This window comes from Trematomus bernacchii, unplaced genomic scaffold, assembly GCF_902827165.1.
Source record: "Trematomus bernacchii unplaced genomic scaffold, fTreBer1.1, whole genome shotgun sequence".
Classification (NCBI taxonomy): Eukaryota; Metazoa; Chordata; class Actinopteri; order Perciformes; family Nototheniidae; genus Trematomus; species Trematomus bernacchii.
In genome coordinates, this window is record NW_022987772.1 from 2,321,814 (window position 1) to 2,338,652 (window position 16,839).

A 16,839-nucleotide genomic window follows, 5' to 3' on the forward strand; every position below is an offset into this window, starting at 1 on the left:
AGTCCCACTGTTAGGGAGTGCTGCTGGAGGTCTCTAGTCCGTCCTTGGGGGCTCTGTGAGCGGGCAGAGAGAGGTGATTTCCCCCTGGTCTCTGCTGGAGGTGCAGAGTCCCACTGTTAGGGAGTGCTGCTGGAGGTCTCTAGTCCGTCCTTGGGGGCTCTGTGAGCGGGCAGAGAGAGGTGATTTCCCCCTGGTCTCTGCTGGAGGTGCAGAGTCCCACTGTTAGGGAGTGCTGCTGGAGGTCTCTAGTCCGTCCTTGGGGGCTCTGTGAGCGGGCAGAGAGAGGTGATTTCCCCCTGGTCTCTGCTGGAGGTGCAGAGTCCCACTGTTAGGGAGTGCTGCTGGAGGTCTCTAGTCCGTCCTTGGGGGCTCTGTGAGCGGGCAGAGAGAGGTGATTTCCCCCTGGTCTCTGCTGGAGGTGCAGAGTCCCACTGTTAGGGAGTGCTGCTGGAGGTCTCTAGTCCGTGCTTGGGGGCTCTGTGAGCGGACAGAGAGAGGTGATTTCCCCCTGGTCTCTGCTGGAGGTGCAGAGTCCCACTGTTAGGGAGTGCTGCTGGAGGTCTCTAGTCCGTCCTTGGGGGCTCTGTGAGCGGGCAGAGAGAGGTGATTTCCCCCTGGTCTCTGCTGGAGGTGCAGAGTCACACTGTTAGGGAGTGCTGCTGGAGGTCTCTAGTCTGTCCTTGGGGGCTCTGTGAGCGGGCAGAGATAGGTGATTTTCCCGGTCTCCGCCCTGGAGGTGTGAAATAACCAGAGTCCCACTGTTAGGGACTTCTGCTGGAGGTCTCTAGTCCATCCTTGGGGGCTCTGTGAGCGGGCAGAGATAGGTGATTTTCCCGGTCTCCGCCCTGGAGGTGTGAAATAACCAGAGTCCCACTGTTAGGGACTTCTGCTGGAGGTCTCCTGCATTTAAACAGATTCACCAGTTTATAACGTTACTTTAGCCCTGATCAGAGCCCTGTTTTCTGGGTAAGACAGCGAGGTGCTGTACCCTGGGTCTCTGGCTCTCTGAGACCCTGCTAAAAGCAGTGACTCTGCTGCCTGCATTTAAACAGATTCACCAGTTTCTAACAAGACTTTAGCCCTGATCAGAGCCCTGTTCTCAAATCGTATTTTCAGAATCTGACCCTCTGCCGTAACTCCGCTCCCCGAGGTCCTAGAGACTCGGCGATGGTACCATTGGATGCGGGATACGTGGAAATGGGGGGGGGTACAGAAAGGCCTGAACCAAACAGAGCTTGTTATCAAAAGTTATGGATTAGTAGCAAGATTTCACAATGTAGCTCTCCAGAGTGCTGAAGGTCATTAGTCCGACAGCCGGTGGCTGAAACCCGAGTAAATGTGTTTAACTTCCCACAGTAAATGGGACCCATGGGACCCTCCCCGAGACCCCCGATGCGTCCCCCTATTTTAGAAACCCGAGGACATATGAAAAACCAAGCTCAGTAAATGACAGTAAATGTGCATTGGCATATACAGCCGGTGGCTCTATATTATATGCGGAGAGGGATCTGGGGGGATCTGGAACGCTACTTTTGGTTAGCAGAATGACTTCCTAACTATCCGGTGGCAGTATATTATATGCGGAGAGGGATCTGGAGAATACCTCCATGGCGCATAACTGCACTTTACAAGCCAGGGAAGGGGCCATAATCCTGGGTATACATTTTGTAAATAGTGCAATACCTCCAAAGCGCATAACTGCACTTTACAAGCCAGGGAAGATGCCTGAATCCTGGGGTAAACATTGTTTAATTGTTTAAGTGTTTTTAAATGTATGGAACAGTGTTTTGTCTCTTTCAAAACTCTCCCGTCATTGGCCGGATACATGGGGACGATTTTATATTCACTATGACCGTTACTATTCCAGTGAGACGAAGTACGTCCGGTGACGGGAGTGATCCCATGTTAATTTTGTCCGAAAACCAGAGCATTCCCTTATCCGTCTTAGGTGCCTTACAAATAATGGACGTCCATTCTCGGGAGCGTCGGAGTGGTGCGGTCACCCTAAGTGACAGACCTAAAGTATCCGGGATTGAGGCACCTTCCCTGGCTTGTACATTTTTGGTGATGCGCCCTGGAGGTATCAGACTATTTTAAACAACTTTTCCCCGCCTTTCAAACACTTATTCCGGGGTTTTAGTCAGTCATTTTGCACGATATTTTTTAACATTGATGCTCTCCTGAAAATGCACATATTCTGTGCATTTTCAGGAGAGCGTCAATGTTAAAAAATATCGTGCAAAATGACTGGCTAAAACTCTCTTCCAGACATTTAAAAATACTTTCCCCGACCATTTAAACATTATTTCTGGCTTGTAAAGTGCAGTTATGCACCCTGGAGGTATTATACTATTTCAAACAACTTTTCCCCGCCTTTCAAACACTTATTCCTTGGTACAAGTGTTATCTTTCCCCCCCTGGGTGTGTGTGAGACAAGTGAACTGAGTCAGCCTGCCAACAAGCAGCACCATGCTGTCATTTGAAACATGTTACCCCACTGTTTAACACACCTTTACTCACGTTTTGAGCACCTACTGCTGGGTCAATGTGTCCTCTTTCGCCCCCCCTGGGTGTGTGTGTGAGACAAGTGAAGTGAGTCAGCCTGCCAACAAGCAGCAGTGTGCTGTCATTTGAAACATGTTACCCCACTGTTTAACACACCTTTACCCACGTTTTGAGCACTTACTGCTGGGTCAATGTGTCCTCTTTTGCCCCCCCCTGGGTGTGTGTGAGACAAGTGAACTGAGTCAGCCTGCCAACAAGCATCATTCTGCTGTCATTTGAAACATGTTACCCCACTGTTTAACACACCTTTACCCACGTTTTGAGCACTCTTTCCTGGGTTGAAAAGACATGTGCTGTAGCCTGGTTCTCTCCCAGTACAGGGTACTAGTTAATGCCACTATCACCACCACATTTAAACCAGATGAACTGGTAGTTATCCGGGGTGCTGCACAGTCATTTTCAGGCTCCTCTCCACAATTGTCCCCCTAAAATGATTTTAAATCATTATTTTTGCATTTAAATGCATTTATTCTATCATTTATATGGTTCCCCAACACAATGCACATAGTCTGGAGCTCACTGGGGTCCTGCATATAATTTAATCAGGCGTTTTAACACTTTTTCCCATAAAAATGATTTTTAATCACTATCATGGGGCTATGAAAATAAAATTCCGGGTAATGCAGAGCACAAGTGCACCTTTTACTATTTAAATGTATTTGTATTATATATTGTTGGGCTAGAAAGGTGACCTCTCTGGGTGATTTAGTCAGTTTATGGAGCTTAGCCCACAAATCCTGGATGATCCAGGCCAAATTTGGGTGCTCATAGGCGGCCTGCCAGGCGCCCCCACCCGTGGAAAGCAAAGAAAAGTGAAGAAAATGGTTAATTATATCTTAAAATAATCAAAAATGAAGTTTTGAAAAATTGTCAAAAAAATGACAGAGTGCCAACGGGAGAAGGGGCCAAGTGTTTTGCGCTTCGGGCCGATTTTTCCCCTTCTCTACGTTAGTATATGTTGGTAGTGCGTGAGGCCATATGTACAGATATGTACATGGGACATGAAAACAGTGCATCTCATATTGACAAAAATAAACCTCGCTAACCGAGTTTTCTAAATCACTCTAAAAATAAGCCGTTGTCATACACGTGTAGACAACATCTGCAGAATCATAAATGATCATTACATTGGGGTCATTAAACAATTATTTCGCTAAGATAAAAAACATTAAAGTTTTGGATTTTAGTGTAATTAACAAATGTTCCACCAGATGGTGCCACACACACCCATGGGTATATTAGTGTTTAAAGCCGTGGGAAATGTTTTAATTCAACAGGAGAGGGTAATTCAATTGTTACCCAGGGAACAGGGCTGCAAACATGGCTATATGAGTGTTAAAATGCTGTCAAACTGTTTTAATTCAGTCACAATTGTCGTTTTTAGACGGTGTACATTGGACTCAATAAACATACAGAGTTATGGACATAAATGTGTCAGTATAGACGGGATAATGTACATATTAATAATATTTAATTAGTTAAATGTACAATGAGCTAAAAACAGCAGAATCACTGCTGTTAGCAGGGTCTCAGAGACCCAGAGACCCAGAGACCCAGAGACCCAGGGTACAGCACCTCACTGTCTTACCCATAAAACAGGGCTCTGATCAGGGCTAAAGTAATGTTATAAACTGGTGAATCTGTTTAAATGCAGGCAGCAGACTCACTGCTTTTAGCAGGGTCTCACAGAGCCAGAGAGCCAGGGTACAGCACATCGCTGTCTTACCCATAAAAGAGGGCTCTGATCAGGACTAAAGTAATGTTATAAACTGGTGAATCTGTTTAAATGCAGGCAGCAGACTCACTGCTTTTAGCAGGGTCTCACAGAGCCAGAGAGCCAGGGTACAGAACATCGCTGTCTTACCCATAAAACAGGGCTCTGATCAGGGCTAAAGTAATGTTATAAACAGGTGAATCTGTTTAAATGCAGGCAGCAGACTCACTGCTTTTAGCAGGGTCTCACAGAGCCAGAGAGCCATGGTACAGAACATCGCTGTCTTACCCATAAAACAGGGCTCTGATCAGGGCTAAAGTAATGTTATAAACTGGTGAATCTGTTTAAATGCAGGCAGCAGACTCACTGCTTTTAGCAGGGTCTCACAGAGCCAGAGAGCCAGGGTACAGCACATCGCTGTCTTACCCATAAAACAGGGCTCTGATCAGGGCTAAAGTAATGTTATAAACTGGTGAATCTGTTTAAATGCAGGCAGCAGACTCACTGCTTTTAGCAGGGTCTCACAGAGCCAGAGAGCCAGGGTACAGCACATCGCTGTCTTACCCATAAAACAGGGCTCTGATCAGGGCTAAAGTAATGTTATAAACTGGTGAATCTGTTTAAATGCAGGCAGCAGACTCACTGCTTTTAGCAGGGTCTCACAGAGCCAGAGAGCCAGGGTACAGCACATCGCTGTCTTACCCATAAAAGAGAGCTCTGATCAGGACTAAAGTAATGTTATAAACAGGTGAATCTGTTTAAATGCAGGCAGCAGACTCACTGCTTTTAGCAGGGTCTCACAGAGCCAGAGAGCCAGGGTACAGAACATCGCTGTCTTACCCATAAAACAGGGCTCTGATCAGGGCTAAAGTAATGTTATAAACAGGTGAATCTGTTTAAATGCAGGCAGCAGACTCACTGCTTTTAGCAGGGTCTCACAGAGCCAGAGAGCCATGGTACAGAACATCGCTGTCTTACCCATAAAACAGGGCTCTGATCAGGGCTAAAGTAATGTTATAAACTGGTGAATCTGGCAGCAGACTCACTGCTTTTAGCAGGGTCTCACAGAGCCAGAGAGCCATGGTACAGCACATCGCTGTCTTACCCATAAAACAGGGCTCTGATCAGGGCTAAAGTAATGTTATAAACTGGTGAATCTGTTTAAATGCAGGCACCTGCATTGACACCTCCAGGGCGGAGACCGGGAAAACCACCTCTCTTTGCCCGCTCACAGAGCCCCGAAGGACGGACTAGAGACCTCCAGCAGCAGTCCCTAACAGTGGGACTCTGTTTATTTCACACCTCCAGGGCGGAGACCGGGAAAATCACCTCTCTTTGCCCGCTCACAGAGCCCCGAAGGACGGACTAATGACCACCAGCATGTCCCCCTAACAGTGGCACCTCCATAACCTTGCATACCGTGAGTCCCCGGGCCCCCGCAGTTAAGCACTCCCCCACGGACTAAACCCAGATATTCACACCCTCCAGAATCTCGTGCCCCTGGTAAGACTAACAAGGGGTGGATTTTGTGGTGGTCTACCGTCCGCCCTTAAGCATCCAACTGCGGACTAAACCCAGATATTCACACCCTCCAGAACCTCGTGCCCCTGGTAAGACTAACAAGGGGTGGATTTTGTGGTGGTCTACCGTCCGCCCTTAAGCATCCAACTGCGGACTTCTGACACTCAGACACTTTTCATATTTTTAGGTTACCAAGGGCACGCTTGTCTGGCAGTTATGCACATGGGGTTTTGTCCAAGGCAGTGTGCTTAAGTCAGGGGGCCCGGGGACTCAAGGTGCGCATGGCAGGCCGCCTATGAGCGGCCCAAATGTTTTAATTAACTCGTTATTGTCGTTTTTAGACAGTGTACATTGGACGACATAAACATACGGAGTTATGGACATAAACGTGTCAGTATAGACAGAACAATGTACATATTAATCATATTTAATTTATTAAATGTACAATAAACTAAAATCACTGCTTTAAGCAGAATATCACACTTCCAGGCAGACATACACACACCCAGGGGGGGGAAGAGAACACATTGACCCAGGAATAATTGTCTGAATCATGGGTATATTAGTGTTTAAAGCCGTGGGAAAGGTTTTAATTCAACAGGAGAGGGTAATTCAATTGTTACCCATGGAACAGGGCTGCAAACATGGCTACATGACTGTTAAAAAGCTGTCAAACTGTTTTAATTCAGTCACAATTGTCGTTTTTAGACGGTGTACATTGGACTCAATAAACATACAGAGTTATGGACATAAATGTGTCAGTATAGACGGGATAATGTACATATTAATCATTTTTAATTTATTAAATGTACAATAAACTAAAAACAGCAGAATCACTGCTTTAAGCAGCATATCACACTTCCAGGCAGACATACACACACCCAGGGGGGGAAGAGAACACATTGACCCAGGAATAAGTGCTCAAAACGTGGGTAAAAAGTCGGGGAACATGTTTCAAATGACAGCAGACTGCTGCTTGTTTGCAGGCTGACACAGTTCACTTGTCTCACACACACACCCAGGGGGGAAAAGAGAACACATTGACCCATGAATAAGTGTCTGAATCATGGGCACATTAGTGTTTAAAGTCGGGGAACTGTTTTAATTCAGGACCAGGGTGAAAAGATAACACATTTATCCATGAATAAGTGTCTGAATCATGGGCACATTAGGGTTTAAAGTCAGGTGAACTGTTTTAATTCAGGACCAGGGTGAAAAGATAACACATTTACCCCGCTAAAGTGTTCAAAACATGGGTATATTAGTGCTCAAACTCGATTAAACTGTTTTAATTGCGGAGGTTTTACGTTTTGGTTCACTCGTCTCACACACCCAGAGTGTTAACAACATTTTTTACAAATTTTATAAATTAGTCTAGAGCTCCATCTATTGTAATTTGAGTGTATTACACGTCTGTCCATGGAACGCAAGTTTTGCGCCATTTGAGTGGAGTAAACTGATATGCAGCTGGAGTAACATGTACATTGAGACGCATTGGGACATATCATCGTAACTTTCAATGTTAACCTTGTACATATGAGGCACAATATTCTTACTCTACAAAAACAATGCTTCTCACCGCAAGAACAAGGCTTCTGCACCGACTACAAACAATGACAATTCTTCAAACTGACATCAATCGGAGGAGGAGGTGGAGGAAGAAGGAATTCGGTCGGGGGAGACGGAACCTCTGCCTGCTGCATCTAATCAGGGAAGTGACACACACACACACATCATACAAGCTATTGAGAAATTGGGAAAATTTGGGAAATCTGTTGTTAGAAAGGGTACATATTTGAAATACGGTACTGATACAGCAGCATTTAAGAAATGTCCCACTCTAACTTTAGCTATAATGGGTGTTGATGTCACATTTTTGGTTGATTCAGGAGCTACACATTCTGTGGTAAAATTGGCAGATTTGCCTGGTTGTAAATGTAGTGGTAGATTTATTCACTCAATAGGAGCGGCTGGAGTGACTGTAAAGGAGAAGTTTTCTGTACCACTTCAGTGTAAAGATAATGGTGATGCCAGTCATCCATTTCCCACATCAGTCAAACACAGTTTCCTTCTATCATCTGTCTGCCCAATACATTTACTGGGCAGAGATCTGATTCTCCGGTTGGGCTTAGACCTCATTTCCACAACTGAGGGTCTCGTAGTCCGACGGCCATCACCTGCGATGGTTCAAAAACTTTCATTTGATGATAAGGATCTGTTGAATGTGTGCGAATGGCAGCTAACATCTCCTGATTCTCAGGAGTTGTTGCGGTTGACTCATCAGCGTGTTTTTCCACCTGCGGTGTTCATGGAGGCTTCTCATTTGCATTGTACTGCTAACGTTGTTGAAGATCAATGTAAACATTATGAAGAGAATTTTCTGTTGGAATGTGTGAATGATGAGCTCATGCTTAAAGCTATGTATTGGAGTTGTTGGAGCAGAACACCTCTGCTACGCGCCGTTCATTGGATGAGGCTGGATCTCTATTAAATTAAGAAAGGAATTGAAAACACCGGAATCAAAGTTATAACAAATTATCTGAGTTTACTTCTAGTAGGAAACCAAACACATATACAAGTTATACAGAGTACTCGAGCACTCCGGGCTTCAGGTTTGTGACGCGGTTTTACAGGTAGACAGACCAGCTTTCAGAAAACGAGAAGTATGGACTCCAGGTTTGTGATGCGGTTTACCGTCTTCTAGCACCAGCTTTCAACAAACCAGAAGCATTTTTACACTCAAAAACATCAGTATTCATATCTATTTTTGGGGCGGAGATCAGTTTACTCCTCCTTCCCATTTTCCTCCCAAGCGAATCAGAGTTCCGTGAGGAGGAGCTGTGTAAGCTGATCACCTCCCCCAAGTGTCCTGACTGGCTGGATTCCCTTCTGGTCTGGTTCAATCAGAGTTCAGACCATAAAGTTCCATAAGGTCAAAAGTCAACCTCTATCTGCGATTAGAATCTTAACTTCATTTCTTTCCCATGAGTTCTCCACATATTTAACGATGTCTTTTAACGACTTAAAAAACAACATCTGGTCTTAGCGGTGATAAGGAGCGATGTAATGTTGTCTTTAACGACCTTAATGACGACATCTGCTTTTAGGGGTGAACCCAGGCAAGGTGTGTGTATACACAGAATCTCTGGGTCAGTGAGTTTAAAAGTGAGAATAACATTCTTTTTCTAAGTGATTATCAAAACCCGTTTGTGATTACCTAAAACAATTCAAACAATACATGTTTACTTCAATACAGTGTAGAATCATATCTTTTTACTTCAGAGTGCGCTGCACAGTGCTATTTCTGTTACACTCACACCCACACAACACAAGCTGTATCAAATCCCAGGGGCGGTCCCACACATTTCACTAGCCAGGGGGCCCACTGATAGATGGAGGGATTTGGGTCCAATCGTTAAAGACTGGGAATATATTACTGATTGGACTATCACTGATGACCCATTAATTGAGTATTCCTCATCAGGTGACGTGTTTAAGTACATCATTAACTGCTCAGTTCATGCACTGCGTTCTCTGGTTCCCACAGGCAATGATGATTATGTTAACCCTGGTTCTAGCCCATCTGACCTGGAGTTCTCATGTTTCACTCATGTTTCTGATCTCCCTGCCGCGTTAGAAGAAGTGCCTATAACGCTGTGGGCTGCTCACAAATATGATGTAGGTTTGATCCACTCAGCTGAGCCTGTAGTTATCACTCCTAAATCCACGTTCCGCCCTAATCAACCACAGTACCCATTGAAACGTGAAGCTGTTGATGGCATTAGGCCAGTTTTTACCTCTCTGCTTAAACAAGGGGTTATTATTCCATGTAATGACTCCCCGGTACGCACTCCAGTGTTCCCTGTTAAAAAGGTCCGGGACAAGCCTCCGGATGAATGGAGATTTGTCCAGGATTTACGAGCTGTGAATGCGGCTGTTCATGCACGTGCACCGCTCGTTCCAAATCCTTATCTGATTCTTTCCCAAGTGCCTGCCTCTGCAGCATTTTTCACTGTGATAGATCTCTCAAATGCATTTTTCAGTGTTCCTGTACACAAAGATAGCCAATTTTGGTTTGCATTTGAATATGATGGTAAACCTTACACATTCACATGTTTGTGTCAAGGCTACTGTGAGTCCCCTACTGTGTACAACCAAGCATTGTGTACAAGTTTGGCCTCTCTGCAAGTTTCAAAAGGCACTGCACTCATACAGTATGTCGATGACATTATGATTTGTGCACCCACAGCTGAACAATGTGAAGTTGACACTGTTGCTTTGTTAAAACACCTCGCAGCGGAGGGCCACAAGGCCAGTTTGTCTAAACTCCAATATGTACAAAGGACAGTTACATTTTTGGGTCATGTCATTTCAGGTGAGGGAAAAACGCTTTCAGATAAGCGCATTGCATCATTGGCAGCTTTGCCAAAACCTGTCACTAAACGACAAATGATGTCATTTTTAGGTATGTGTTTATACTGTAGGTCATTCATTCCAAACTATTCTCCACTCGAACTGCCACTCCGTATTATTACGCATGTCACTGGTTTGAAACCTACAGGTCACCTTACGTGGACACCGGAAGCCGATCAAGCCTTCATTAACATGAAGCTGGCTCTCCAATCCCCCACACTAGGTCTACCTGATCACACTAAACCTTTCACTCAGGCAGTGGATGAGCGAGATGGGTGTATGACCTCAGTTCTCCTTCAGGATCATGGGGGAAAACAGAGGCCTGTTGCCTATTTCTCCTCCAAGCTAGATCCTGTAGCTGCTGGCCTGCCAAAATGTCTCCGTGCGGTTGCTGCTGCTGAAAAGGCTCTCAACTCCTCACATGACATTGTTGGTTATGCACCTTTGACTCTGTTGGTTCCACATGCTGTGTCTCTCATCCTCTGTGAACAGAGAACATCACACCTCTCTGCTGCACGTTACCTGAGATATCACACATGCCTGTTAGACATGCCTAACGTCCATGTCAAAAGGTGTAATACCCTGAACCCTGCCTCTCTCATGCCTCTACCTCACGACGGTGACAAACACGACTGTGTCGCCGAGCTGCTAATTGTGTGCACACCAAGACCTGACTTAAAAGACGTTCCACTGACAAATTCTGACCTCATTTTGTATGTTGATGGGTCTGCCTCTCGCGACCAAGGGGGCACTAATCGGGTGGGTTTCTCTGTTGTTTCAGATTCTGCTGTACTCTGTTCCGGCCCACTCCCATGCCACCTCTCAGCACAGGCAGCAGAGCTCATCGCACTTACAGAAGCCTGCACGTTTGCAAAGGGCAAAACTGTAACTATCTATACTGACTCACGATATGCTTTCGGGGTAGTACATGATTTTGGGGCTATTTGGAAGTGTAGACAATTTCTGAAGTCTGATGGCAAGCCAGTACTTAACCATGTACTTATTACAGGCCTATTGGACACCATTCTGCTCCCGTTTGAGGTTGCAGTCTGTAAATGTGCCGCACACACAAGCAGCACAGACTCTGTTTCCCTAGGAAATGCGTCTGCTGACTCAGCTGCAAAGGCAGCTGCTCTGATTCCTCTTGCACCCCACGCACACTCATTTGTTAAAATTCCTGTTTCCTCCCTGACTGATAACATGTCATCACTGTCTTCCATGCAGCAGCTCGCCCCACCGGTTGAGAAGGCTCAGTGGAAGGCTGCTGGTGCTGTGTTTGACCCAACCGCCAGCATCTGGGTTGGTCCAAATTGCAATCCATGTCTTCCTAGGCATTTCTTCCCTCATTTTGCTAAGTTGACACATGGGTTAGATCATGTGTCAAAAGGAGGGATGTTAGAGGCTATCAATCAGGCATGGTTTACAAGGGGGTTCACAGTAACAGCTCAAAAGCACTGTGAAGCATGCTTAATTTGCATTACAAAAAATTCTGGCAGACCGGTAAAGGTTACAGGATCAGGAGCACATCCACCTCCCACCAGACCATTTGAGCACCTAATGCTGGATTTCATTGAGCTTAGTCCATCAGAGGGTAAGAAACATTGTCTTGTGGTGGTTGACATGTGGTCCAAATGGGTTGAAGCTTTCCCAGTAAAAGCACAGACAGCAAATGCTGTGGCAAAGGCATTACTGAGGGAAATCATTCCTAGATGGGGAATACCAGATAAAATCTCTAGCGACAATGGTTCACATTTTGCTAATGAGGCCATTGCACAGATAGGAGAATACCTGGGCATGGACATCAGAAAGCATTGTGCTTACCATCCACAGAGTGGGGGGGCGGTGGAAAGAGAGAACGGCACAATTAAAAACAAGCTAGCAAAATGCTGCGCAGACACAGGTCTGTCGTGGACACAGGCTCTGCCCATTGTGCTGATGTACATGAGGATGCGGAAACGAACACGAAGCCAACTCAGCCCATTTGAAATCCTTTTTGGTGCTCCTCCACAGATTGGAATCAAGGCTCCAGGATATCCTCTCCCCTCCACAACTTTGTGTGAGGATGCTATGTTGTCATATTGTGTTAACCTGTCATCCGCTTTAGCAGATATCAGACGTCAGGTAGCAGCAGCTCTACCTACTCCTGCTACTGGTCCACTTCATCGTCTCCAGCCTGGCGACTACGTGTTGGTCAAGGACTTCCGGAGAAAGAGCTGGAAATCCAACCGTTGGCAAGGTCCCTATCAGGTGCTTCTCGTCACCCAGACAGCGGTCAAGGTCGCCGAGAGAGCCACGTGGGTCCACGCCAGCCACTGCAAGGTCGTAGTCACAGGCCAGGAGAAACGGTAGAAGCAGACAACGACAAGTGACGTGCCAAGTCACCACCAACACTACATTGCACCACATACACCTGACTTTCACACTACACGCACACACAGGGTGACATGAGTGAGTGCCAGTTGGGCTGTTTCATATGAATATATATATATATATAAACAACTAGTTTTACCATTTTCTGAATTTTTGGATCCATCAGTAAATATCTGTATAAACTGCCCATATTGTTCATACATTAATTTTGTTTTTCATTGAATGTAACCGTTTCAATAAAGATAAATCTACTATAGGTTGAGGTAGCAACCATGGTGGAACACCTGATAACAACAGTGTGCAGAGTTTAAAGCGATCAAGTCATATTAGAGGATAGAGGAAATACAGAAAAACTGCCGTTGCAGGAAAGACGGCCGGCCAAAATCACCGACTGTGTGAACGTGAACATTAATAGAATATCCCCTCCCATTTTAAGAGCAATCTGACTATTATAATATTATTATTATTATTATTATAAGCAACACATTAAGTTGACGAAACACTCGAGTCAAATGTAATTAAAGTCAGATCCACTCGTGTCTTAGACGGGGCAGTCAGAGCCGGCCCGACCCATTAAGCGACATAAGCGGCCGCTTAGGGCCCCGCAGCCACTAAGGGCCCCCTAGCAAAAAATGAAAAAAAAAAAAAAATGGAAAATCTGTTAATATGCCTAGATTGCCTACTCTCAAAGTCATGTATTATGTTATTGAGTCAATCATATAATACATTAACCGTGCTTTACCTGAACCTCATCATGACACTAGAGAGGACGGCAGGATTGTAATTTCCCGTGTTCAGTGAATGCAACAGAGGCAAGGCACCAGACCAACCAGAGAGTTGAAATAAACATCTGTCTTATTGGCTGACAGGTACCTATCCTGTGAGCTGTGACAATGTTTAAAATAAACTGTCAGTCAGACTCAGAGTTTTTGAAGATGGACATAAGAACATTTGTTCTTAAAAAAGATGACAATTCTCAAGTGGTGGTTCACACAACAACCGCAGAGCCAGCACTTGAGCCAGGAGAAATTACAGCTACGTTGACGTTACTTTGAATCGTGGGGGTAAGCTAAACCGTTAGCAAGTAGCTATAGCTAGCCAGATATATTAAATAAACACTTTTTCATACAATCTAAATGTAATGTTTTTTAGCGTTACCTGGTGATTTAAAAGAAAGCTCTCTGGGAAATGTTGACTTACTGTTCGACATGAAGCTAGAAGCTACCTTACAGTACACAGTTGATCCTGAGTCCTGTCAGTTCAAGTGTTTCATAGTTAGCTTAGCTAAGCATCAACCGAGCACTGAAATATATGGATGTTATGTGACAGTATTTCTGAGAAAAAGTCAGCTGAAATGGTGGCATAGTTGCCACTGCTTTACGTGTCGACAGCATTTTTTAACCAACCTGGTCTCACCAGAATGCGTGACTCCACCACGACTCCTTAACACCGCAGTGCGTGGTGGAGTCACGAACTTTGCTAGATTTACATGTCGGCACCACGCAAACAACCCCAATGTAAAGTGAATGAGGCTCCTTTGTCGTGGTGCACACACGCATTTCTACAACGTCCCGCAGTGAGCTTTTATTCTATAAAACGTTTTTAAAATCTACTTTATAGCTTGTAGTAACTCACAGGAGGCTTCTTTTATTTTATTTGTATTCATAATAATTTTTATTTTTCGTCAGAATGTATTCTGGTGCATTAGTTACGAATTTTTGTTCTCAAAAACAGTGCAGTGTAATACAACTGTGATTTTTATTAAATTAGTTAGTTTTTAAGGAAGGCCAGAGCTTCAGCTATGTCAAATAGATTGTTCCCTTTAGTTAACGTTATTTAAAAGATAATGATATTCCTATTTGATCAAGTCCCCTTTATTGTATTACGGACCCAAAGAGCAATGTGAGCGTCCATTCCCATTGGATAACGGAGGATTTTACACCCGGAAGTAAGTATTCTCCTTACTGTCGATTGATTTGACAGTGATATCTGCACTACTCATCAACTAAAAAACACCAGATTATCCTTGTTAATTACACAACATTGATTGGTTTAAATTGTGTACAATGCTTTTGTATTTTTCCCCTTCGATTCGGAGAAACAAATATTTTTTCGAAGTTTAGGATGGCAGAAGACACTACACTACCCAGAATCCTCAGCTATCGTTTAGGACTACACCATGTGCTTTGTTTGACAAACCCCGTGATTCGTTATCAAGCTCTGTGATTGGTTGACCTCCAACTGCATTCCATATGAAAAAAAAAACGTTTCGTAAAAGATAAAATCATACTTTATTCAGCAGTGCTTGCTTTACTCTTTGAAAGTCATCACATGAATGCATTGTAATGAATGGTTTGGCTGCATTAAACATTACACATCTGTCGTAGTTCTTTATTTATCTACAGAGATCGGGCCTCAGAATAGACCGGAAACTATTCTTTTACCGTTCTGTTTTAATTTCACAATAAAGTTAGTAGTAATAATTTGTTTTGATATTATTGTTTTTTATTAACTACTAGACCGCTGGGTCATGTTAAGACCATCTTTTCTGTGTTGCTGTGGGTTTTTTACATCGCTTTTGTGTTACAAATATCAAAACAATAACAGAATATATCCGTCGTAAACTAAACCAGAAACAGCAGTATATTTTATTTTGTTAACACTGTAAACTTGACAGCTTTTTAACCCGCACCTCCTACTGGTTAAAGCACGTTATTACACGTTTAGAGTAATGCAATGCAGGTAGATTGTGTTGCTTTTTAATGACTGTTTTAAAATGCCTTTTTCTTAATGTCTTTCATTTTTGTAAAGCACTTTTGAATGTGTTATATTTGATGAAAACATTTAAATATTAAGAGTACATTATACTCTTAATATAGTGGGAAAGTGGAAGGTCAATGATATGAATAATATAGAATAGAAAATATCAAGAAGATACTGTAAGTGATCCCTACAATAAAACAGTTTAGTGCCTGATAGGAGGATGTGCAAAACAGACAAACTAATAAGGCTTTATTTAAACATTAAAGAATACTTTAGGTTAAGGTCTTCTTTTAAATAAGAAAAAAGCTTTGGGGGTATCTACAGATATTAAGCCTGACAAAGTACTTAACGTCTAATATATTGCATGGTTTGTTTTGGAACTTGACAATCAACTTTCCTGCAATGTTAACTATGTTGAAGCACTTATTTTAACTGATATTATACATATTAATTATACTCTTATAAGATGTATGTAGATAGTATAAGAAAGGTGCAGAATATGTTTAATGGTGGAGGTACACAGATATCGATAGATGTCTTGTAATGCACTGTTGAGGAACCTGTGACCCAAGTTTTTCATTCATTGCATAACTACACCGTAGTTGTGTATATGATATGTCAATAAACCTTAGAAAATCTTGAAATCTTGAAAGGGATGTGCAAAATAGCCATTATATACAGTTTTTAATGAACTATTAGTAGAGAATAACGAGTAATGAATATGCTTTATAGGGATCTGCAGATAAATATTTAGTCTTCTCAAGCACCCACTACCAAATATCTCGCCTGATTGTTGGCACTTGACAATCACCTTCACTGAATTTTGCTCAGGTGTAACTTAAGTCTGATTTAAGGGTTGTTTATATTTCACATCATTAATCAGAATCTGTAAAGTAACTAAAATAAATGTAGTGGAGTAAAAATACCAGGTTAACCTTAAAGAAAGCCTTCAGGATTATAAAAGACCCCCATCACCCCAGCCACAAACTGTTCTGTCTGCTGCCTTTCTGGCTGGCGGTACTGCAGCATCCGGACTAAAACCACCAGACTCAGGGACAGTTTCATCACACAGGCCAGAAGACTATTAAACACCTGAACTTTGAAACAACATCCATAACATTCATCTGGCTGCTACTTAGAAATTATTTATCTAATATATCATATTCCAATCACTTGTATATAGACTCTTATTGCACTATTTCACTTTTTACTATTTTTCTTTTTGTATTTACTTGCACAATTTTTTCTGTGTATCTGTTTTATTGTGTTGCACTGTTGGAGGAGCCTGTGACCTAAGGGGGCGGTTTGTCAAGCATGGTGTAGTCCCATAGCTGAGGATTCTGGGTAGTGTAGTGTCTTCTGCCATCCAAAAACTCAGCAAAGATATTTTTTTTTCTCCGAATCGAAAGGGGAAAATACAAAAGCATTGTACACAATTTAAACCAATCAATGTTGTGTAATTAACAAGGATAATCTGGTGTTTTTGAGTTGAT

At 43.4% G+C, this 16,839-nt stretch overlaps 2 protein-coding genes across 2 annotated transcripts; both read left to right on the plus strand.

The window, feature by feature from the left end:
- The first annotated feature begins 7,785 nt into the window (after positions 1 to 7,785).
- LOC117497007 lies at positions 7,786 to 10,496 on the plus strand. The gene is made up of 3 exons (XM_034148891.1): positions 7,786 to 8,230; positions 9,085 to 10,111; positions 10,437 to 10,496. The coding sequence occupies exons 1-3, from the start codon at positions 7,983 to 7,985 to the stop codon at positions 10,494 to 10,496; spliced, it is 1,335 nt and encodes a 444-aa protein (XP_034004782.1). The 5' UTR covers positions 7,786 to 7,982.
- An 801-nt stretch (positions 10,497 to 11,297) lies between these two features.
- Positions 11,298 to 12,681, plus strand: LOC117496975 (protein NYNRIN-like). Its single transcript, XM_034148857.1, has one exon. It carries the CDS (start codon positions 11,414 to 11,416, stop codon positions 12,560 to 12,562), a length of 1,149 nt encoding a protein of 382 aa, XP_034004748.1. The 5' UTR covers positions 11,298 to 11,413; the 3' UTR covers positions 12,563 to 12,681.
- Positions 12,682 to 16,839: the final 4,158 nt, after the last annotated feature.